We start from the raw sequence: 24,911 nt of genomic DNA on the forward strand, positions 1-24,911 counted from the left end.
TCAGGAAAGCTCATGCTCAAATAAATTGGTTAGTCTCTAAGGTGCCACAAGGTCTTTTCTCCTCTCAAGCTACACTCCAATAGGCTGAACGTCCATCGGTTTAAGGGCCTCCGGTAAACACCACATCTCCCAGTCAGGGTAACCAGTTGCTCATGCTTAAATTGTAGTGTCAACAGAAACTAGCCGTGTCCCTGTAAGAAGCCTCAAGACGGGAGTTTAGCCTGGTTACAGCAACCGGGTTTCACCCCGTCTCCGGGGCAAGCTACCTTTGGACGCTCAGACACCACCACCACCACCGGTGTTGCAAGTCCCCGAGCTGCCGCGACGGGCGGCCAGCAGGGCCCAGGCTGGGGCGGGATCGCTGCGGGCGGAGGAGGAACACGCCCCAGCCGGAGCCGGGGGGAAGCCGCGGCCCGACCTGGGAGCGCAGGCCCCGGGCAGCCTGGGGAAGGGGCACCGCGCCCGCCCCGGGGCAGAGCCGGAGACCCAGGCCCGGAGCTGGCGCTCCCTGTGCCCAGCACCCTGGGCTCTGCGCCGGGGCGCGCCCCAGGCCCCGCGGCGGGCGAGACAGGCGGCGCTCCGGGGCCCTGCGTGGGCGGGCCCGGCTGCCCCCATCGCAGGGGGCCCGGGCCCGGCGCTCCGGGCGCTGGCGGAGCCCTGGAGGCGCCGGGCCCCGCGGTGCGGCGTCCCGGCCCGACTCACCGTCTCGGCCCCGGAGGGCTGGGCCCCGGCGCTCTGCCCCCCCATGACGCCCCGCAGGAAGTTCATGGCGGGCCCGCCCCGGCCCGGGGTCGCGCTGCCCTGGCTGCGGCCCCGCTCGCTCCGGCTCCCGGGGACGGTGGCAAGCGCGGGCCGCTCCCGGCCCCCCCCATCCGGCCGCGCCGGAAGCAGCCGCGGCGCCTGCGCCTGGACGTGGCAGCGACGTGGCCGCTCAGAGGGCGAGAGAGGCGGGGCAGCCCCGCCGGACCCGCTCCCCGGCCGCCGGGCCCGCGCTGGGCGCCGGTGGGCGCAAAGCTGAGGGGGGCGTTGGGGGGCGTCAGCTAGGAGCAGCCGCCGCAGCTCCTGAGCGCCCCCCCCCGCTCCCCGCCCCCACACCGACCCCCACAGCACCTGCCTGCACCCCCAAGCCCTCCCCCACTGCCAACACACAGCACCTGAACCCCCCTCTTAGACCCCCCCCCACCCAACACACAGCACTTCTGCTCCCACAGTGCCTGAGACCTGACCAACACCTATCTCCTCTGACCCCTTACAACACCTCAGCCTCCCGCCTGACTGACACCCAGCCCCTGAACCCCCTCACACTCGCCAACTCCCCCCCCCTACAGTGTCTGAACCCCACCCACGGCACCCGAGCCTCTCCCAGAACGGACACCCCACACGCACCCAGCACCTAAACACCCCCCAGTCCTGACCAACACCCACATGCAGCACTTGAGCCTCCCCCACCCTGTCCAGACCCTCCCACACAGTACTTCATCCTGATCAATGCTACAGACACACACTGACCAACCCACACAGAGTATCTCAGCCTCCCCCTACACCCACTCCACACACACTGAGCCTCTGAGGGCATGTCTACATTACAAACTTAAGTTGACCTAACATAGGTTGACTTACAGCTACCACAATAATTACTGTAGTTTTTCATGTCCACATTACCCTCCTTCTGTCAGTGGTGTGCATCCTCACCAGGAGCTCTTCCACCAACTGAAGAGGGGCAGTGCGGGTTGGGGGGGCACCCAGCTCAGAGAGTCTCGGGGGTACCTGAGCTGTGAGTTAGGGGGTTCAGAGCAAGGAGCCTATCACCCTTTATTGTTAATTTCAGGGCTCCAGCAGGCAGCTGTGAAATTGACAAGAATGACAGCCAACAACTGATATAATAAGGCAGTGTCTACAGGGACACAGTGTCGCCCTAACTACATCAACATAAGAAACCCGCTGCCTCTTGTGGAGTTGGAATTGTAAGTGCCCTGCTTCAGCAGCATAAACCCTATGCCTCTCATGCAAGTGGAGTTAGGGCATTACCGTAAGTGTAGACATTGACATAATTAGGTAGACCTAACTTCATAGCGTAGACCAGGCCTGAGTCCGACACACAGACCAAAACCCCAACTCTCATGTTACATTACCACATACTTACACCCCATCCCTCCCTCAAACACACACTGACCCATTCTTTGTCACACACTGACCCACACAGCTTCTCCCCTATCCCACACATAGCCATTTGGGGCAGCATCATGTGTAGGATACGGGATTAGACAGGCTTTTTGTTATGTTCCTTCCCATTGAGAAGCTTGGTAACTATTAGGAAAAGCAAGTTGGTACACTCATTCAAAGAAGAAAAAAATGATTCCTTTAGAAAGGGTAGTGGATTTTTTTTCTTCCTTTTACAGTCACCTCTTCCACTCTGTGCTCTAGTTTCCAAACTGAAATTGGCTGCTTTCTGAGTGTTTTGGTTTAAGCTGAAACCTTTAATCATTTGGTATTGTTCATAGCAAGGAGATACTTTACTCCTAATTGAAACTTATGATTATTACATAGAGCAGTTGTAGTAGGAGTCAGAGAAATGTTACACCTAATTCCAGTTGAAATCTTTACCTCCCCCTACCCCAAGTGTCTGAGGACTTCCTATCCATTTTGAATTCTTCCATTGTGCAGCATCACCCTTTCCCATGGGCAGCATCTCTTCCGCCTCAAACCAGGACCAGATCAGGTAGATAAGGAGACTCACTTCTGTATTTACTTTTATTTGGGTGACGGGGAAGAGGAGAAAACAATCCTGGTCTCTAGAAAGTTGTAGTCACAGGTAGGCTCCAGCAACTTTGAAAAGTATCTATGAAAGGAAGAAAAAAACAAGTTTAAGATGACATCTCAAACCTTTCTAGACCACTAATATGCCAACTCTTGCTTAAAAAACCCCAAACACATGGAAGAGGTAGAGGTGAAAGTAAGCCAGTAGGGTACAGCATACCAGTAAGAGCCAGTACGCAGCCAACCGTACTGGCAGGAGCAGCTTCTGTGGGGCCCGGCAATTTAAAAGGGCCCAGGGCTCCTGGGAGTGGCCGGAGCCCCGCACCCTTTAAATCACCACCCGAGCCCTGGGGTAGTGGTAGCAGCATCCCAGAGCCCAAGGCCCTTTAAATCACTGCCGGGCCACTCTTAAGGGCTGGCTAGGGGAGTCTGGCCCCCCAACCATGCCCTTTCTGCCTGAAGCCCCGCCCCTTCCCCTTACTCAGGACCTCGGCTGCCCTGCATACTGGTAAGTCCCTTAAGTTACTTAACCTCTTTCTAGGGGTGAATTTCAAATATCTGTACTTCCCTTTGTGATGTTCCCCCAGGGTTGTGAGTTCAATCCTCGAGGGGGCCATTTAGGGATCTGGGGCAAAAATTGGGGATTGGTCCTGCTTTGAGCAGGGGAGTGGACTAGATGACTTCCTGAGGTCCCTTGCAACCCTGATACTCTTTTGTTGTTGGGTAGGCCAGTGCCCTTTGTTCCTGTGAGGCTGGGCTGGGTTTGTCCCATACATGCCCTGATGAGGTGTGAACTGCCTCTGTTCTTGGAGAGTTTTCTCCTGGGCTCACTTTAAGCCATGGGGATACATTTTCAGCCTCAAAACTACATACATGAAATTGTAACCTATAACCTGACTATAACATTACTGTAACATCTCTATAACAACCATGCTCAGTGCATCACAAGCCTTCCAAAGATACCCAACATGACAAACTTTGCATTGAATACCACACAAGCATTTTATAAAGATGAACATGGGGGTGTAGGGTGTTCCTCCAAGGTACAGAGGATCACACCCTTCTTAAGGTAGGGGAAGTTAGTAGTTAAAAGCTGATTTGTGTATACAGTATTCTTACTAGTTTTGATTCAGTTTAAAGTTTTGCAGGACTGATGTAATTTAAATTTTCCCCACCTAACAACTTTCTACGTATCGGTTTTCCTATGTATGCAGATAGGATCAGAAGTGTTCAATTCATATTCTGATTTACCTTCCAAGATGACAGCTTCCTATTTTGTTGTTAGTTTTAATGGTATTTTAGATATTTTATTAAATATTTAATTAGAATAAAACCTAAGTGATTAGATTAGAAGATTGCATTAATGTCACTTCAGAAGAAAGGTACAAATTGAGAATTACAGGCTCTCAAAATTATTTTTAAAAAAAATTACAAGTCTGAAGATCAGATTTTTCCTATTATTGTGGTTTGAGAACCAAACACTGTAGCCAACAATACACCTAAACAAAATCAATTAACTCAGTTTTTTAACTGCTATGATACTCCAAGCTATCTGTTTTCACTGTGCTAGAAATAGTGAATGTTCAACTTTGACAGGAATACCCTAAAAGGGTTTTTTAAAAAAAAAAAAAAAATAACTTCCATGGATCAATTGTCTCATACTGAACACTAACTTCCACATTTGCAATAGGGAAAAAACAAAAACAAAAAAACTTTCAGCTCTGACATTTCATATGGACCCTGGGGGGGGGGGGTGGCCATGTGTCCCAGGTCAGCAGCACCACCTATTGGTGAGGGTCCTGCACTACTGTGCTGTGCTTAGTAGCTACAGTCCCCAGGGGGAAAGTGAAACTCTAGCCCACCCTACTTTACAACGTTCCAACCCAGGGCCCTTCAAAGCAGTAGCCCATATATGTGACCTAGGGTCTGGTACCCCTTCTCACACTTCCTACCCCTGTTTCCTGTACCTGTGTTTGTCTCACAGCTTGGTCTCAGACCCCTCCTGGTTTCCTGCCAGCAGGTTCATCTGCAGTACCCCTTCTCTCAGAGACAGTGAGTCATCACTCTTAGCTAACACAGCCAATCAATGGACTTCCAGCTATTTGGCTAGGTAGCTAAAGCCCAGCAACTGTTCCCCCCAACCTGCTCTCCTTCTCAGTCAGCCTACATACTGAGCTGCTCCCTTTTGAATGTTCTCACCACCAGGAACATGTCCCCCAAGGGCAAGGGGGTGTGCAGCCAATGCCAGGCATGGAGGGGGAAGAAAAGGAGAGAACCTGGTTCAGTTCAGAGCTGATTTGTAGAAGGGTGGGAACTAGCTGTTCCTCTAATTGAGGGGATAGATCATTAACCTGCACACCAAGGAGGAAGCAATGTTATCTCAGCTGTAGGAGGCTATAGAGGAGACCCACCCCATAGTTTGAGAACCACTGTCCTATGCTATGCTACCCTATTCCAGGTTTTCTTCTTGCAAGTGCAGCCCCAGTGCATAAAGCAAACAAAGAGAGAGAGCGAGCAAGTGGTCCCAATATAGCACTGGTAGAACCCAGGCTAATAATGCTATCCAGGACTTAGTACCGTAGCCTTTAATCTTATTGGGATCCAGGAAATGGGTGGGCAAAGCACCTCCTCTCTCAGCCACGAGTCTTGGGAAACGGGGCAAAATATAAATACTGCCTGCTTTCCTTCCTCTAGGAGATCACGTGTTGGGAGTTGGAGCTGTTGGTAGTCTGGTGATAAGAAAATGTTATTTCATTGTTGAACCCGGAAAATATTTTTTTCTTTAATTTGAATTTTAACATGAAACTTTGATCACTGGGAAGAGTATAGATTCCCAGCGGAGATTTCTGGAGGGGGAAAACTTTTTGTAGGGATGTTTACATCTTTTAAACTTTATCCAAAACCTCTTACTCAGTTTGTTGCTAGAGACTTTAGCCATTTAAACACAAATTGCATTGATTTAACTAAAATCAATATTTAAACTGAGCTAAAACAGTGAAAATTCCTGTGTGAACACAATGAAGCTGGCTTATAACTAGCTTATATTGATTTAGCTTAGTTCAGTCAGTTATTGTCTTAAGCTGGTTTATATAGTAATTGAACGAATTAGATTGCTATAATACGGTTTTAAACCAGTTTAAAGTGTTTTCCCCATGTGCTCACATACACAGAGGGTTTATGCTATCATAACAGAGGCTGTGTCTTCACTGCAAAAGTGCTTTTTTACATCAAGGTATCTATTGCAATGTAAATCCTAGAGACCAGGCAATTTAGTTTTTACCAAGATAGCTAGTTGAGAAAAAGCCTACCCCAGCCCCTCCCACTGAGAGTTCACCTGGACTGGTTATGTTGAGGTAAAACCAACCTTGCCTGGTTGTTACAAGGATTTTACATGGTGATAGGTATCTTGATAGCTATTTTTTGCTGCGAAGAAAATAACAGAACCAATTAAAAATACTGAAGTTAGTTACAATTCCTGTGCTGAGGCCTGCTACAAGCTGACAGGGACCATCTGGCTTTTAGGTGAGAGCTTTTAACAGTGGAATTGCTCACAACAGGTCAGAATGAATCTGCATGTTTTCAGTCCATGACCCCAAACCTATCACTTCCCAATTTTTCTTTCTGATAACTTCCATACATTTTCTAATGGAAAGATTGTTGATGGCATGGGGGAATATATTTTTCTAAGTACCAGTAGCTGAACCAAGAAGTGGAGGAAGAACAGGGTCCTTTGTGGATAAATTTGTATTTGGCACCTAAATACCAGTGATGGATGCATTAGAAAAGCCTAGTGTAAACTGGAAAAAGCAATGCCCTTTATGAAGCATTTTCTTCTTGGCAACCAGCTAGCTGCTGCTTGTTCAATTGCTTCCTATCCCCAGGGGATATACTGTTTCCTGGTTCCTCTCTTTATGTTTCTGTGGTTTAAATTATTATATAAAAACATATCCTGACTCACTATTTACCTTGTTCTGCACGGCAAGACCTTTTTCCTCAGCCTCCCTTCCACAAAAGGAATTTCACAAATACATCACTGGTTTCAAAGTTGAATCTAGTTTGCAAAATCTTTTTTTTTAAATTAGGTAAAGAACTGCCACTTCGAAAACACAGGTACTGCTTTCGTGTGTGTGAGCTGCACCTGCATCTACATTCAGCGGGTCACCCTTGGCCACAAGACTGCAAATTCCTCCCCCCCCACCCCAAGCCCGGAGCTAAAAACCTCCTTCTCCCTTACCCTTAAGGTTAGTGCAACTGCCTACTGTTTTGCCAAGTCCCATCTCCACCGGTCTAATAGCACTGCCCAGGGGACTGGCACTACCCTCACAGCTCATGCCACTGCCTGGGACTGCGAAGCCTCCTTTCCTGATTGCCCCGGCTCAGTGGGTTGGAACGATCCCCGCAGCTAATGCCCTTGCCCCCGCCGGTCGGGCTGGAAGGGTCCCTGCAGCGCGCGCCACGGACCCGGGACTGCAAAGCCCCTTCCCCGGCTTAGCGCCCCTGCTGGTTGGGCTGGAAGGACCCTCGGAGCTCGTGCTAAGCCGTCGGGCGCGAGCGCGGTCGCGCGCCCGCCGCTCTGCGTCACGCCGGGCGGAAGCGGGTCGCTGCCGTTCAACCCCCGCGTGCGGTTCGGCGGGAAGTGAGCGTTCCGCAGGCGTCACAGCCAGGGCGCCGTTGATTGGCGGAGGGTGGTGACGGGGGTTCCTGCCCTGGAATGCAGGGCGCAGGGGCGAGACAATAAGGGAGACGCGAAGCGAGAGCCCGCAGCCCGCGCCGCTGCCCCGCTCCCCGAGCCGGCCGCGCTGTGCCCGTGCCCAGCCCCCGCCGCAGCCCGCTCCCGTTGGGACCCCGCGGGAGAGGCCGCGCCGCGCTCCGCCCGCCCGCCCGCCGACACGTCCAGGCCCCGGGGAGCGCCCGGCCCCCAGCGCTGCCGTAGGTGAGAGCGGGACGCGGCCCGGGCCTGCCGCCACGCCGGGCGCCGGCCGGCCCAACAGCCGCGCTGCGCCGGCGTGAGGCGGGGGTGCGCGGGGGGTGGGGCCCCGCGGGCCGGGCTGTCGGTGGTTGGTTGGGGGGGGAGGGCCCGAGGCCCTGCGGGCCGGCCCGGGCTGCGCTTTTCCCCTGCGGGCCGCAGCCGTCAGGCGGCTCCTACCCTGCCCCGGCGGAGCCCGCTGCGTATCGGGCGGCTGCAGCCGCCGGCGGGCGTAGCCGGGGCGGTGGCCCGCGGGCAGGGTCACGGCGCAGCGCTGCCCTCGGGCCGGATGCGGGTGGCTCCACACCCCGGCTCTCCTTCCCCGCCCCGTGGCCGGCAGCGCTGCCCGCTCCCCCGGGGCATCGCGCCTCGCCGGCCCGGCAGTGCCTCCCCTCGCCCTCCAGCCTGGGCAGCGCCACCGCCGCCTCCTCGCCCGTGCAGCCATGTTCCTCCTCGTCCTCCGCTCGGCCGGGGCCCCGCTCGTGTGAGGGATGGTCCAAAACCAGCTGCCTTGGTCCTAAACCCCTTGCGTGGATGCGTCTGCTTGGGTGGAGCTGCTTCTCTCTTCCTGCATCTAACACTGTGTCTCCCTCCAACGTGGCTACAGGGGGCTGTCAGACCCTCCTCTTCTGCAGGTCCTGACATCGGGAACAACCTTCCTGCAGGCTTCAGCTAAACCAGCTCTCACAGAGTATCTCTGCTCAGCATGCTTGGTTCATGCTTCTGTGCCCATTAAACTGAAAGGAGCAAGGAAAAAAGGCCCCGGGTAGTTTTAGGCAGTGTATGCATGGGGATCCCAAAGTAGGCAGGTGCTAGTTTTTCTGTTTTCTTTCCGATCACCTCTTTAATATTCAGTTTTGATGCCACTCTTGGAAAAAGGGACAGACTGGAGAGTTGTCAGAGAATACAATAGAAGGGTGCTGCTAGGCTTAATTTGAGGAAAGATGTCATTTGCTTGTGAAAGGGTTATAAAGTGACAGTGGGGCAGGAATAGTGGGAGGGAGCGTAGTTTCCAATCAGCAGAAAGGATTATACATCAAGGAGAAAGAGGTATTAGTTGGCATATGTGGAAGTATTTAGGATGCAAATAAGAGAGAGGTTGGTAGAGAAGATAAAACTCATAAGCTGATGCCAGAGAGCGCACCTCAGTAGGAATCTCAGCAGCCTCTTCCCTTGCTGGGGGTGAAGCTGGGTTATTCAACATGTTATTGCCCCTTGAACTTCCTGGTGTGGCCCACTGCATGGGTTTGAATCTTTCTGGCTGTTAATTGTATATTAAATGTTTAAAACCCTGTCTCTGTCTTTCTAACAGAAAGACTAGAGGCGTAGTCAACAGGTCAATGCTAGACTCTTGTGGGAGAGAGCTGTCTCCTCACTTTATTTCCCCCCTCCTTGACTCTCTGCTTTGTTCATTTAGAGAACAGCAGTAAAGGTAACATCAGAGGGTGAGAGAGGTGGTAGATGGACCAGCTTCTTTTAAAACAGATTTGCCCTGTTGTCCTCTGTTCCTTCCAGGAGCTCTGTTGATCCTTGTGTTACATTGGGGTCAAAGGGTATGTCGCTTGTTTATTACACCAGTTTTAACACTGAAATTGGCAGATACCCGTGTGGATTAGAAAAGGTCCTTCCTGATCACCCTGTACAGGTTTAGAAGTTCTGTGGTGTGAATGTTTTATGCATATTCAAAGTAAAATGCTCCTCCTCCTGACAAGTCAGCTCTTCTTGCATCTCTTGTCCAGCAAGATTTCTATTGGTCTGCTTATCCAGTATCATTTACATGGATGAAATATTTGTCCATTCACAGATGAGTCTTCAGACTAACAGTGTAGTATATCCACTTACAGGGTGTTTATACTGAGGAGACAAGTCCCTGACTTGAAGTTTTAAGCTACTGTCTGTTTGCTTTCATTGTACTGCATTGTACCTGAACTCTTTTGGGAACACTTTCTCTACCACTGGCGTTCAGTTTTTCACAAATGAAGAGCCACTTGGGTCTGTGAATGGAGCTGTGATGAGACTAGCATTGTTAGAGATTTATGGTGAAACTTGTAAAATGGTATTTATTACTCTTGGTGCCCGTGACATGCATACTGTGCAAGAACTTAGGTATGTGAATAGTGTTGACTTCAGCAGTACTTATTAGCATCTCTTGCCTTAGGGCCTGATCGTGGAGGTTAATCCACCAGTAGCTCCTCATAAAACTCTTGCCCCACAACCATACGGTCCCATCAAGCTGCTCCCTGCAACACCTCCGGAAGGTTGAGTAAACAGATACACTTTGCAGTATGCCATGAAAGTCAACCAATCTAGGCTATGTTGGATGAAGTGGGGAGAAGTAAGTTTTAAAATTTAAGGAGTCTTTTAGAGAGAGGGCTGGCTATCCAGAATGGAGGTAGATCCAGTTTGCATGCTTCCATTGATCTCCTCTATGGGAGTTTACCTCCCTCCCATACTGTCTTTCAAGTATGTGGGTCCAAAGTCATTTAGGGCCTTAAAACTTACCTTTAATATCATTTGGAAATAACAGGAAGTCCATGAAGATCCTGGAATACTGATGTCATGTGTACTTGGCAAGATATGCTGCTTACCAAGTAAGCCACTACCTATAGTAGCTCAAATTTCCAGGTTGATTCAAGGTGTGGCCACAGGTAGAGTGAATTGTAGTAATCGGGTCTCTAAGTGACAAAGGAGTAGACCACAGAAGGATTTGAGGGATATGTTTGCAATTTCCTAACCTTCTCCAAATTGCTGGGGTAGGGGGAAGGATGCATGGACCCTGCTGCTATGTGATTGTCTTGTAGCATATTGAGGGTATGTCTACACTACGAAATTAGGTCGAATTTATAGAAGTCGGTTTTGTAGAAAGCGTTTTTATACAGTTGATTGTGTGTGTCCCCACACAAATGCTCTAAATGCATGGTGCATGTAGTCGACGGAGTGTGTCCACAGTACTGAGGCAACCGTCGACTTCTGGAGCGTTGCACTGTGGGTAGCTATCCCACAGTTCCTGCAGTCTCCGCCGCCCATTTGAATTCTGAGTAGAAATTCCAGTGCCTGATGGGGCTAAAACATTGTTGCGGGTGGTTCTGGGTACATATCGTCAGGCCCCCCTTCCCTCCCTCCTTCCATGAAAGCAAGGGCAGACAATCGTTTTGCGCCTTTTTTCTTGAGTTACCTGTGCAGACACCATACCACGGGAAGCATGGAGCCCGCTCAGCTAACCGTCACTATATGTCTCCTGGGTGCTGGCAGACACGGTACTGCATTGCTACACAGCAGCAGTTTATTGCCTTTTGGCAGCAGACAGTGCAGTATGACTGGTAGCCGTCGTAGTCCTGGGTGCTCTTTTAACTGACCTTGATGAGGTCGGGGCGCCTGGGCAAACATGGGAGTGACTCAGCCAGGTCATTTCCCTTTTAAGTTTCGTCTCATGGTGATTGAGTCCTACCAGCAGTGCACTGTCTTTTAATCAGCAGCCAGCAGAAGATGATGGCTAGCAGTCATACTGCACCGTCTTCTGCCGAGCACCCAGGAGATGACGATGGCTAGCGGTCGTACTGCAGTCTGCTGCCAGCAAGATGTATAAAGATAGATGAAGTGGCTCAAAACAAGAAATAGGCCAGATTTGTTTTGGATTCATTTTCTCCTCCCTCCTTCCCTCTGTGAAATCAACGGCCTGCTAAACCCAGTTTTGAGTTCTATCCTTGAGGTTTTGAGTTCTATCCTTGAGGGGACCATTCAGTTTCTCGCAAAGCCACCCCCTTTGTTGATTTTAATTCCCTGTAAGCCAACCCTGTAAGCCAAGTTGTCAGTCACCCCTCCCTCTGTCAGGGCAATGGCAGACAATCGTTCCGCGCCTTTTTTCTATGCAGACGCCATACCACGGAAAGCATGGACCCCGCTCAGATCACTTTGGCAGTTAGGAGCACATTAAACACCACACGCATTATCCAGCAGAATATGCAGCACCAGAACCTGGCGAAGCGATACCAGGCAAGTAGGCGACGTCAGTGCGGTGACGTGAGTGATGAGTACATGGACACAGACTTTTCTCAAAGCACGGACCCTAGCAATGTGGGCATCATGGTGCTAATGGGGCAGGTTCATGCGGTGGAACGCCGATTCTGGGCTCGGAAAACAAGCACAGACTTGTGGGACCTCATAGTGTTGCAGGTCTGGGACGATTCCCAGTGGCTGCGAAACTTTCGCATGCGTAAGGGCACTTTCATGGAACTTTGGGACTTGCTTTCCTCTGCCCTGAGGCGCAGAAATACCAAGATGAGAGCAGCCCTCATGGTTGAGAAGCAAGTGGCAGTAGCCCTGTGGAGTGGGCAAATCTACTGTGGGAGCTGCTGTGATGCAAGTAGCCAACGCAATCAAAGATCTGCTGATATCAAGGGTAGTGACCGTGGGAAATGTGCAGGTCATAGTGGATGGCTTTGCTGCAATGGGATTCCATAACTGTGGTGCGGCCATAGACGGAACCCATATCCCTATCTTGGCACTGGAGCACCAAGCCGCCGAGTACATAAACGGCAAGGGGTACTTTTCAATAGTGCTGCAAGCACTGGTGGATCACAAGGGACGTTTCACCAACATCAACGTGGGACGGCCAGGAAAGGTACATGACGCTCTCATCTTCAGGAACTCTGGTCTGTTTCGAAAGCTGCAGGAAGGGACTTTATTCCCAGACCAGAAAATAACCGTTGGGGATGTTGAAATGCCTATATGTATCCTTGGGGACCCACCCTACCCCTTAATGCCATGGCTCATGAAACCATACACAGGCACCCTGGACTGTAGTCAGGAGCTGTTCAACTATAGGCTGAGCAAGCGCAGAATGGTGGTAGAATGTGCATTTGGACGTTTAAAAGCACACTGGTGCAGTTTACTGACTCGCTTAGACCTCAGCGAAACCAATATTCCCACTGTTATTACTGCTTGCTGTGTGCTCCACAATATCTGTGAGAGTAAGGGGGAGACGTTTATGGCGGGGTGGGAGGTTGAGGCAAATCGCCTGGCTGCTGGTTACGCACAGCCAGACACCAGGGTGGTTAGAAGAGCACAGGAGGGCGTGGTGCGCATCAGAGAAGCTTTGAAAACCAGTTTCATGACTGGCCAGGACACGGTGTGAAAGTTCTGTTTGTTTCTCCTTGATGAAACCCCCCGCCCCTTGGTTCACTCTACTTCCCTGTAAGCTAACCACCCTCCCCTCCTCCCTTTGATCACCGCTCGCAGAGGCAATAAAGTCATTGTTGCTTCACATTCATGCATTCTTTATTAATTCATCACACAAATAGGGGGATAACTACCAAGGTAGCCCAGGAGGGGTGGTGGAGGAGAGAAGCACTGGGAGGGGTGGTGGAAGAGGGAAGGACAAGGCCACACAGCACTTTAAAAGTTTACAACTTTAAAACTTACTGAATGCCAGCCTTTTGTTGCTTGGGCAATCCTCTGGGGTGGAGTGGCTGGGTGGCCGGAGGCCCCCCCAGCACGTTCTTGGGCGTCTGGGTGTGGAGGCTATGGAACTTGGGGAGGAGGGCGGTTGGTTACAGAGGGGCTGCAGTGGCAGTCTGTGCTCCAGCTGCCTTTCCTGCAGCTCAACCATACACTGGAGCATACTGGGTTGGTCCTCCAGCAGCCTCAGCATTGAATCCTGCCTCCTCTCATCACATTGCCGCCACTTTTCAGCTTCAGCCCTCTCTTCAGCCCGCCACCTCTCCTGCCGGTCATTTTGTGCTTTCCTGCACTCTGACATTGTCTGCCTCCATGCATTCATCTGTGCTCTGTCAGTGTGGGAGGACAGCATGAGCTCAGAGAACATTTCATCGCGAGTGCATTTTTTTCACCTTCTGATCTTCGCTAGCATCTGGGAAGGAGAAGATCCTGTGATCCTTGAAATACATACAGCTGGTGGAGAAAAAAAAAGGACGGTGGTATTTAAAAAGACACTTTTTATAGAACAATGGGTACACTCTTTCACGGTAAACCTTGCTGTTAACATTACATACATAACACATGTGCTTTCGTTCCAAGGTCGCATTTTGTCATCTCCACCCCCTCCCCCACGCAGCTAGCCCCTCACCCCTCCCCGTGGCTAACAGCAGGGAAAATTTCTGTTCAGCCACAGGCAAACAGCCTAGCAGGAACAGGCACCTCTGAATGTCCCCTTAAGAAAAGCACCCTATTTCAACCAGGTGACCATGAATGATATCACTCTCCTGAGGATAACACAGAGAGATAAAGAACGGATGTTGTTTGAATGCCAGCAAACATACACTGCAATGCTTTGTTCTACAATGATTCCCGAGTACGTGCTACTGGCCTGGAGTAGTACAGTGTCCTACCATGGTAGACGGAATAAGGCTGCCCTCCCCAGAAACCTTTTGCAAAGGCTTTGGGAGTACATCCAGGAGAGCTGCGAATGCCAGGGCAAATTAATCCTTTCACATGCTTGCTTTTAAACCATGTATAGTATTTTAAAAGGTACACTCACCAGAGGTCCTTTCTCTGCCTGGCGGGTCTGGGAGGCAGACTTGGGTGGGTTCGGGGGGTACTGGCTCCAGGTCCAGGGTGGGAAACAGTTCCTGGCTGTCGGGTAAACCAGTTTCTCCGCTTGCTTGCTGTGAGCTATCTACAGTCTCATCATCATCATCTTCCTCATCCCCAAAACCTGCTTCCGTGTTGCCTCCATCTCCATTGAAGGAGTCAAACAATACGGCTGGGGTAGTGGTGGCTGAACCCCCTAAAATGGCATGCAGCTTATCATAGAAGCAGCATGTTTTGGGCTTTGACCCGGAGCAGCCGTTCGCCTCTCTGGTTTTCTGGTAGGCTTGCCTCAGCTTCTTAAGTTTCACGCGGCACTGCTTCAGGTCCCTGTTATGGCCTCTGTCCTTCATGCCCTGGGAGATTTTGACAAATGTTTTGGCATTTTGAAAACTGGAACGTAGTTCTGATAGCACGGATTCCTCTCCCCATACAGCGATCAGATCCCGTATCTCCCGTTTGATCCATGCTGGAGATACTTTGCGATTCTGGGACTCCATCATGGTCACCTCTGCTGATGAGCTCTGCATGGTCACCTGCAGCTTGCCACGCTGGCCAGACAGGAAATTGAAATTCAAAAGTTCGCAGGCCTTTTCCTGTCTACCTGGCCAGTGCATCTGAGTTGAGTGCTGTCCGGAGTGGTCACAATGGAGCACTCTGGGATAGCTCACGGAGGCCAATACCATCTTATTGTGTCCACAGTACCCCAAATTCGACCCAGCAAGGCCGCTTTCAGTGCTAATCCCCTTGTCGGGGGTGGAGTAAGGAAATCGATTTTAAGAGCCCTTTAAGTAAAAAAAAAGGGCTTCCTCGTGCGGACGGGTGCAGGGTTAAATCGATTTAACGCTGCTAGATTCGACCTCAACTCCTAGTGTAGACCAGGGCTTAGATTGAAAATCCCAGTCCCTCTGTTAGAGGGAGAGATTAAATCCTCTGCATTCTGGTTGAGGCAATGCTGTTAAACTTGAGAAAACTAGTTTTCGGGATTGAGATTCAATTCATCTGTTATAATGAACACCTTTTTGATATTTTACAACCGTAAAATATCAGCATTTTTTATAGTACTTCGAGGAGAATATCACTCTGTTTCCTACCTGGTTAACAGAAGGAGGAACACTTCATTTCTGCTTTCAAGGGACCGTAGCATCTCCTTTTCCATTCCACACTGCATTATGGAGTATGCATCTGTTGTAACTAGCTTGGAACCTAGTACTGAGTGAAGTGCACATCAAAAGCCTGTTGCAGATGGTCCATGCACAGCTACACATGACTATAGAGCCAGAGTAGAGTATTGCTGTTCTACACCAAAGCTGGACTGTGGTGTTTAATGGCTGTATTGCGCTAGCTGTCCTTACTAAGAGTACTTTATTTGTTGGAGCTCTGGTGATGAAATTGTGGGTACAAAGAACAATGCTTTAGTAGTCTTTGTATATCACAAAATATAGGTGTGCCTAATGTTTTCTTCATAGAAACAAATGACAAGATTTTCCTGTAATAACCATCTTCTCCAAAGGTTACAGGCTTATCAGTCTATTATGTCTGTGATATAATTTTTTACTTTTAGTAGCCATATTTTTTACTTTTAGTAGCGCTTTTCTGAACCTCTTTCATAATTTGTGCGTCTATGTTGCAGTAACGCTATCAATGGATACAGTACTTTAGATGAGGCATCACCAGGGTTCAGTACATTTGTGATGTCTGTCCAGACACACACATGGTTTTTGACTCTTTAGTCCTACCATGAATCACTTTACATAGGTCACATTGGGCTAATCACCTGTTCTATAGATCACTGCCCTGAGATGTTTAAATCTTTCTGAGATTTATCTGTCACTAAAGAGACTTACAATTTTTGGTCTTGTTTGCAAGCTTTACCTCTCTACACAAGCACAGCAGCGCAGTGCTGATCTCTGAGGTACCTTACTGATGGCTTATCTCAGGTATGACATCTTTCACAATCTTGTTTATACACATTTAGTGGAATAACCTGAAAGAAGGATCAAATATTGAAATATTAAAGGCAACTTTGATTTATATGAAATTTGATTTTCAAGTGACCTCCAGATCTATTAACGTTTTGGCTCTGCAGCCCTTAAGGGTTATAGCAATTTGGCATTTTTTATCAAACATAGTACTGCTATCTTTATAGTTCCACATGGAACTAAATTTAGTGGCAGAATTAGATTTAATCAATTATACATTTTTTTCTTATGTAATAAAGATAATGCCTAGTGCAGCGTAACTTCATTCAGCATGCCAGTTGTGTATCAGTTTACAGCATGAGTCATAATCATGGAGTTATGGCCAGAAGGGACCGCTAGATTGTTTAGCCTGATATCAGAGTCCACCTGCACCAGCCAGGCCTGGCACACTAAACCCAACAACTGAAAGGAGACCAAAGCATTACAGCCCACCGGAGGCTAGGCTACTATCTGCACCAGGAAGAGAATAGGAGGGACTGAGGTGTGCCAGTGCTTGAGGCCCCTGCAATGGCAGGGAAATAACTGAGTTAGACCTAGATAATCCTGGAAAGGGATCTGCACCCTCACACTGCAGAGGAAGGCGAAAATCCCCCAAGGTCAACTGGGAGAAAATTCCTTCCTGATATTTGGAGGGAGGGATAACTCAGTGGTTTGAGCATTGGCCTGCTAAACCCAGGGTTGTGAGTTCAATCCTTGAGGGGGCCATTTAGGGATCTGGGGCAAAAGTTGGGGATTGGTCCTGCTTTGAGCAAGGGGTTGGACTAAAGTGCCTCCTGAGGTCCCTTCCAACCCTGATATTCTATGATTCTGTGATCACATAGTGATCAGTAGACCCTGGGCATGTGAACAGGAACAAGCTAGCCAAGCACCTGAGACAAAGAATGCTCAGTGTGAGCTGCCTCTACGCACAGGTGCCTCTCCCGCAGCTCCCATTGGCCGTGGTCCCCAGCCAGTGGGAGCTGTGGAGTCAGCGCTCGGGGCGGGGGCAGCACACAGAGTTGCTGTGGCTGACCCTCCACCTAGGAGCATTGACTGCAGCCAGTGGAAGCCGCAAGGGCGGCTCCTGCGGGCGGAGGCAGCTTGCAGTGCCACCTGGCCACACCTCCGCCAAGGAGCAGCAGGGACATGTTGCCGCTTGCGGGGAGCCACCCAAGATGAGTGCTGCCCAGATTCAGCACCCTTATACCTCTCCCACGCCCAAATCCCCTGCCCCAAGTCCCCTCCTGCACCCAAACTGTCTCCCAGAGCGTGCATCCCACACCTCTACCGAAATGCTGGTTTAGAGAGCTTTCTGGTTGGTAAAGTGCCAGATAACTAGGGCCCTACCAAATTCTCTGCCATGAAAAACATGTTACAGGCCATGGAATCTGGTGTCCCACCGTGAAATCTGGTCTTTTGAGTGCTTTTACCCTATACTATACAGATTTCACGGTTGAGACGAGCATTTCTCAAATTGGGGGTCCTGACCCAAAAGGGAGTTACAGGCGAGTTGCAAGGCTATTTTAGGGGGCGCCGCCCTATTCCACTCTTACTTCTGTGCTGCCTTCAGAGCTGAGCAGCTGGAGAGCAGTGGCTGGTTGCCAGGCACCCAGCTCTGACGGTGGCTCCCCGCCAGCAGAAGTAAGGGTGGCAATACCATACTATGCCACCCTTCTGCGCTGCTGCCTTCAGGGGTGAGTGGTAGCGGCTGACAGAGGGCCTAGCTCTGCAGGCAGCAGCTCAGAAGTAAAGTTGGTAATACCATACAATACCATCCTTATTTCTGCACTGCTGCTAGGAGCGGCTCTGCCTTCAGAGCTGGGCTCCTGGCCAGCAGCTGCTGCTCTCCAGCTGCCCAGCTCTGAAGGCAGCGCCAGCAGCAGCACAGAAGTGAGGGTAGCTGTACCACAACCCCACCCCCACCCGTAACCTTTGACCTCCCCACAGCTGCTTTTTGGGTCAAGACCCATACAATTACACCACTGTGAAATTTCAGATTTAAATAGCTGGAATCATAAAATTTACGATTTTTAAAATCCTATGACCGTGACATTGACCAAAATGGACCGTGAATTCGGTAGGGCTCTATGGATAACACAGCTTTTACTGTGATGACATGATATAAATCAATGTTACTCTTCTCTGTTCAGCTCTTGTCTCCGTTTCAAAGGGTGTAGCAGAAAGTGTGTTCAGAGACTGGTAACAGTTGTGATAACAAGCATAGATGAACTCTTTTATATGAAGAAACTGAGAAGGGTGGGATTGCTTGCTTTAAAAAACCGACATAAGGGAAGGAAAAAATATATGGTGAAGGTAGAACAAGTAAGTTCTGTTCATCCTTTGTTGTAATACAAGAATAAGGAGATGCTCAGTGAGATTGAAAAGGAGCAAATTGAAAATGATAAAGGGAAACACTTCTCTCACGATGCGTTACTTGTACTTCGTGTACGGTATATAATTGAGGTTGAGCGCAGCAGGATTCAAGTAAGACTGGGCATCCTTATGATTAATGAGTATTCAGAGTATAGTGAAGACGTTAAAAACAGACCCTCATATTTCAAGGCTTGAACCCATCTTTGACTAATGGGGGTTAAGGAGGAACTTGCTTCGTGGGTTGCTTATTGCTTAACTACCTTCTACAGGGTTTCTTGAAACTTCCCCTCAAAGAGCTGGCACTTGCCACTGTAAACTCTGGGATTTTAGGCTACGTGATTCACTAGTCGGATCCAGTACTGCATTGTGTTCCTGTGGGCAAACATAATACTGCTTTATTTTGTACTTACGGTATTTCTCTTGTGTTTGTCTATGGCACATTAACGCCTTTGCTTTATCCTATTTATACCTGAGAACGTAGGGCTGGTTCTTATAAATCATGTACAAACTTTAGATTGAGTGGTTTCCATTGGCAGTACTTGGCCTACAGTAACTTTAAAAATACCACACGATGATGATGAAAACGCACTTTGTGTCCACTCCTTTAGCATGGAAAGAGTTTAACGTATTGAAATCAAGCCTTGCATTTCTAAAGTTAATGTCTGTGGAGGATTTTTACTTCTGTGTCGTGTTACCATTGAGTCAAGCTGGGGAGCTCCCTAATCCGTTAGACACCCACCCACCCCCACACACCCAGGACTGTGAAGGCCTACTTGAGGGCCCCGCCATACTGAGTGTACTCTAGCCTCAGTCCTTAGAGGCCCCAGAATGTTCCAGGCAGTTCCTTTTGTATATGTGGTTATCAAGCACTCCTTATTGGAGCTTCCAGCAGTTCCAACTGATGCAGTTTATTGCTGCATGTCCTGTTTGGAAGCTCTTACGTTTTCTGTGATAATTGAGCATACTATTCTGTGTCTCTGGCTCATTATCTCAAAGTTTTAACTGATTTAGGTATTTTAGGTTTAGCTCTGTGCCAGCTGTTTATCTTAGAGCTTTGCTTTTTTTAAGCTACTGCCTCAAGTATGATTTTTTTAAGTCAGATTTAATAGCTAGCAGTCCTTGGCATTGACACTTGGCTTGGAACTGTGTTTGATTCTTGTTTGATGCTTCACTGAGCTAAACTGTCTGAGAGGTCAATGGCTGACAAATATGTTGTTTCACTTTAGTAGGTTCCCTGTTGTTGCTGAACCTGGGATATTGATGACAGCTGTTCAGCTGCACCTTAGATTTATTAGCTTTGAGTCTCTGTCTGGGCAAAAGCAGTGTATCAGGTTGGCTCTCTTCTGATTGGACTTCTCACAGTGCTTCAGTAGAAGGCAGTTCATTTGAGGATTGGCAGTTAGCTCAGGACTTGGAAATTAGTCCCATTGTACATGGAGTACGACACTTTCCAAAGCAGAACGATCCTGTACTTGTACTCTGTTCTAGTCAGTGCCTCATTGTAAGACAAGCACACTGATGTGAAGAAGATAGTTAGCCTCTAACGAGACTGGTATTATCAGCATATCCTACCATTGCATCCATGGGAGTGTATATGTGATGCTCCAGAACCTTGTGGAAGTGTAATGGTGTCTTGTGCCATGGCTCTTTCTGAGAAGCGTCACACGAATTGTCATTAGAAAGCAGGTACTGGGTCATCTAGAAGCTGAGATCTGGTGTGTGCATCAGGAAGAGGTTTTATGCCAATGTCTGAGTTTCAGAGGTGCTTCTGGAAACTCGTGTGCCTTCTGAGAGTTGGAGGTTGCCATCTGGATAAAATGGAGGTACTGCTGCTCTTAATCTGGTTTCACAAACCTGCCACCCTGTGACATGGTATTCTGAGAGGGTGGCGTGGAGAGGCTGTTGTCCTGGTGGGCTGGAGCAACTGACCATTCTATATTGTTGTGGAGTGTGACAGTGTGAGTCACTTCTCTGAGCACCCAGCTGTCATCTGTGCTTTTGGGCTGAGAGAATGCAGAGCTCAGATGACAGAGGACCTCACCCTAGACAATACCCTCCATTCTGGTGCACTAAGGGAATGGCAGAGCAAAGAGACTGTTGGTTCCTTTGCCTTCCCTGACTTCCCATGGGGTGCATGGGGTTGTCTGTGCGGTGGCTTCTTCCTCTGTGGAGGTGTGCCAGTGGAATTACAGAACGTGGGAGCCAATTCCTTCACTTCTGCTTACATACTAGGAATTATAGCTTGCTTATCCCCCTGGTTTGCCAGGATGGCATCGGAGCGGAGCGGAGTGATGTGGTGGGCAGGGTATCAGGGTTCTGAGACATACAGGGGTTTTTGTCCCCTGTGCTGATATATCAAGGTGACAGTGAAGCTGAAGGTTTGTGCTAAGAATGGTTTCATTTGCTATACTGATGTGATGAGAAGTTTTTCCCTCTCCGGTTGAAATGTTTGGGATTGGGCAGAGTTGGGCTGGAATGCATTGCAGTGCCAGCTTCCTTCCTGCTAGAATGGCAACACAAGGAGTATAATGTCGAGGTACTGTTGCTTTCTCCATCCACCTTTTTCCTGAGTGCTAATTCTCTGATAGACTGTCAGTGACTTACTGAGAGGCAATGGTATTGATGCATCAGTGCAAGCTTGAACCAGACTAATTTGCATTAGTTGCAGGTGCCGGGGCATTGGAGTCTGTGTGGGGCAGGACAGGCTTTACAGGTTATTGAAGTATCCAGCAGGTTTCTGTTTTAGTTTTGTTGTACATCTATTGGTCTCCAGACGTGTTGCCATGCAGCTAAGTCATGCCATCTGTTTCACCTTCTAAGGGTCACATGCCTTTGAATTTCTCCCTGTTAGCTCCTCCTGCAGCCCTTGAATTTCTCACACCTCCTCTTTGGGTAGCAAGCTAAAGAGTCTTTTAGGAATTGTTGGAGTTCTGGTTTCACAACCACTTTCTCATGAAGGTACCACTTCCGTGTGTTTAATGCTCTCTCTTCTGGGGAGAAAGGGACATGGAGGGTCATGTGATAAGAAAAGATTGAATTATATCAATTGTTCTATTACTGGGCATGACTTTTAAGACTGAAATTGATGTCTTAGTCAGCTGGCTTCTATGCCCAATAGTCAGCATAGTGGTGTTTGCTTTCCAAAGATTGTGACTGTAGTGGAAGTTACGTTCCTGATGGCTGATTCACTGCTTGCTGCAATGTGCATATTTGCTTATTAGGGACACCTGTGTAGGAGGGATGTGGAGACCAAAGTGGTGTCAATACTGATACAATAGTGGTGGTTTGTGTTTATTAACTTCCACATGAGAATTTCATTGCCCTCTTCAGGTTTTGGTGGAGACTAATGCCTATCCGTATCTGAGAACGGATGGCCACAAGACTTCTTTGGTCCAGTGACAATTTAGGGACAATGCTCAGAACAAATTTTTCCACAGTTAGTTCTAGTACAATAACCATATAGCTAGCCTGTTAAGGAAGTTCTTGTGGGAAAAACACAGGAAATGTTTTGTCCAGAAGCAGAAACTATGCATGTTTAGTTTCTGGGAATTGGGACAATCACATGCACTTCAAGGACTTTGAGTTCTGGTAGGCCAGGGGATAGTCTGCTAGTGTTCAAGAAGCTTTCAATCATGGTCTTAGGCACCGTTGCCACAGATTCATAATACATACTTGTATAGTTTTTCTTCTTAGATTGACTGTCTGTGGAGGAATTCTGCTGTGCTGTTCTTTCCTTCAGAACCTGCTTCTGAAGCAGAGAAATTTGAAATTCTCCCACTCCCCCAAGTTTTGGGATCTTACAGAATGTTTCTTGATTGGGCCAAATGTACCTGAGTTTGAGTTCCTACTTGAAAGGAACTGGGTTGGAAAATTCAGAACCATCTGAGGTTAGAGCATGGTCATTAAAGCAAAGCTGCTGAATCTCCAGACAAGTACCTTGAAACATCAGATAATTCTAATAGCTAAGAAATTTCTCCCATGACTTTTGTGGAAGGATAATTCCTTTTGGAAAAGCAGACTTACAAGGTAGATCAAATTTACTATATTAAAGGTGGTGAGCCCCTCTTAGTAAGTTTTTCTGCTTTGCGTGCAAATACTGCTGTTGAAAGATAAAAAGACCAAAGAACATAAGCAGCTAACATAATCTTTCATCTGCAACTTTGTTTTAATGACTTTAATCAATCTCTTACTAATAAAGAGTAAAGTAATTGTAATTGCCAGTATTTTGGGTAATTTTGTTGTATTTATTGAAATGAATTTAACAAGTATAGCTTGCCTTTTGTCTGTCTCCACTGAAACTATTGTGCTTGCTAATTACTTTGAGATCTTGAAAATTAGATCAATTTGTCAAGATAATGAGTGATTAAACTACAGAAGTCTTGAGTTATTCAGGTATTTTTAAGGCTGAGACTACATGTTGGTGCAATAGTTTCTTACCAAATAGTGATTCCTGTTTTACATAGGATTTCATAAAAATCCATTTGAGGGGATGAATGGATGGACATATTAAATTGCAGGGTTGCTTTTAAAGTAATTTATTAATTTTTCTCTAATTACAGCATTTGACACTCTGTACCAAAGAAATGGTGATGGAGAAGCCAAGTCCCCTGCTTGTAGGGCGGGAGTTTGTGAGGCAGTATTACACTTTGCTAAATAAAGCTCCTGACTTCTTGCACAGGTAACCTTTTTATACGAAATAACTGATGTATTCTTGAATATAAGAAGCAGATTGTATTTTTGGATGAACGTAAAATAAATTTATTGTGTCTAAATTTAAGAACTCTTGGGGTTTTGTGGGGGAGTTGAAAATTATGCCCTGTATCATTTGAAAGGTAGGTAATTACAACTATACTGAAAGCTATCGTTTTATAAACTTGTGTGCTTTATTTGAGAGTGTCATTCTATATAGCTATTCAGGCAGATATATCTACTGTATGTTCATTTGGGTATTTTTTTTACATACGTGGAAATGCAGATGGAGCAAATTGTTCTTGTAAAGTAGAATTCTAGATGAATTTCTTAAAACTGTAGTAAAGTGATGTAGTAAGACACCCCCTGAACTAGGTATAATTCAAGCTTCCAGTGTCCAGCTAGTGCAGGGGTTCATCTGGCTAATGTTAGCTGGACACAACTAGAAAATCCTATTGCTGTCTGAAACTTTCATACCCGCTAAAGACTGCATAACTGAAAGATTACAATAAATATTTTTTGCTAAATTTATTTTATACATTTCATGGCACGGTGTAGTCAGTTTCATTGTCTTCCCCTGTATAGTTAGTTTTTTATCAGTTTATATAGCATTATTCACATGACAACAAAGTAATGAAATGTTTTAAAAAAAATTCTGCAAAACAACAAAAAAAGAGACTCAACCAGATGTAGTACCAACCAAGAGAGCTAAAATTTATAGTAAACTAAGCTTTATATTGACAGAGAAACTCCCATGAGAAGTACAGTAAAAGCTATTTTATCTGGTATGATGGGGGATGCTAGTTAATTAGGAGGGAGGGAGTTTGGATGCGGGGTTGGAGCACGGGAGGGGCTGTGGAGCGTGGGCTCTGGGAGGGAGTTTTGGGGCAGAGGTTTGGGGCACAGGAAGGGGTGCTGGATGGAGGGGCCGCTCATCTCTGGCGGCGGCTCCCCACAAGTGGTGACCTGTCCTGGGCTCCGGCTGCTCCTTGGCGGAGGCGCGGCAGGTGGCTGTACATGCTACCTCTGCCTGCAGGCGCCGCCCCTGCAGCTCCCATTGGCCGTGGTTCCCAGCCAATGGGCTGGGGAGGGGGCGGCAGCACGCAGAGCCGCCTGATGCTCCTCTGCCTAGGAGCAGCCGGAGTCCGGGACAGGTCACGGCTTGCAGGGAGCCGCCATAGGTGAGCAGCTCCCAGATCCAGCACCCTGCATCCTCTCCTGCACCCAAACTCCCTACCAGAGCCCACGCTCCACACCCCCTACCTTGCCCCAACCGCCTGCCGGCCCCGCACCAACCAGACTATAAACCGGCATTTCAATTAAGATCAGAAATGCCGGTTTATAGAGCTTTCCAGTTGGTGAAGTGTCGGATAAAACAGTTTTTACTGTATTTGTCCGAATCCTTACTAGAGATGAGATAAATGTTGCAAGTCAGGGATCTGTTTCCAATATACTAATGAACGTTAATGGGTCAATACTACCCACCTGCATTCTCCTTTTGCAGTTCCCTCATTGTACAGTTAACTTCATTGTACACTTTTTAATTTGATTAGGTGTTTCTTGCCTTCAGAGACTGTTTCAGTAGTTGTATGGTGATGAGTATATTTCCAAACATAAGA

General features: G+C 48.2%; 2 protein-coding genes and 1 long non-coding RNA gene across 8 annotated transcripts in view; 1 reads left to right on the plus strand and 2 right to left on the minus strand.

Moving 5' to 3' along the window:
* Nucleotides 1–888, minus strand: part of USO1 (USO1 vesicle transport factor) — a 63,854-nt gene extending 62,966 nt beyond the window's left edge. For 3 of the 5 annotated variants that reach the window (XM_073340341.1, XM_073340340.1, XM_073340345.1), the window contains exon 1: nt 703–887. In XM_073340341.1, coding sequence (XP_073196442.1) covers nt 703–768 — 66 coding nt within the window. In that variant the 5' untranslated portion in view covers nt 769–887. Of the gene's footprint in view, nt 1–266; nt 332–702 lie in introns of those variants that run through there. The other 2 variants (XM_073340342.2, XM_073340344.2) reach the window with 2 other exon arrangements.
* A 1,532-nt stretch (nt 889–2,420) lies between these two features.
* LOC140910114 (uncharacterized) lies at nt 2,421–7,428 on the minus strand. Its single transcript, XR_012158425.2, has 3 exons — nt 6,723–7,428; nt 5,335–5,486; nt 2,421–2,839 (listed from the first exon to the last, which is right to left on the minus strand). It is a non-coding gene; the product is annotated as an uncharacterized LOC140910114 (long non-coding RNA).
* Nucleotides 7,429–7,447: 19 nt separating this feature from the next.
* The window catches only part of G3BP2 (G3BP stress granule assembly factor 2), a 51,272-nt gene continuing 33,808 nt past the window's right edge, over nt 7,448–24,911 (plus strand). Inside the window, exons 1-2 of one of the 2 annotated variants that reach the window (XM_073340346.2) lie at nt 7,448–7,690; nt 23,163–23,281. In XM_073340346.2, the coding sequence (XP_073196447.1) occupies nt 23,187–23,281 (95 nt within the window). In that variant the 5' untranslated portion in view covers nt 7,448–7,690; nt 23,163–23,186. The remainder of the gene's footprint in view (nt 7,691–23,162; nt 23,282–24,911) is intronic. The other variant, XM_073340347.2, reaches the window with a different exon arrangement.

The sequence above is a fragment of the Lepidochelys kempii genome, chromosome 4 (assembly GCF_965140285.1).
Source record: "Lepidochelys kempii isolate rLepKem1 chromosome 4, rLepKem1.hap1, whole genome shotgun sequence".
Taxonomy (NCBI): domain Eukaryota; kingdom Metazoa; phylum Chordata; order Testudines; family Cheloniidae; genus Lepidochelys; species Lepidochelys kempii.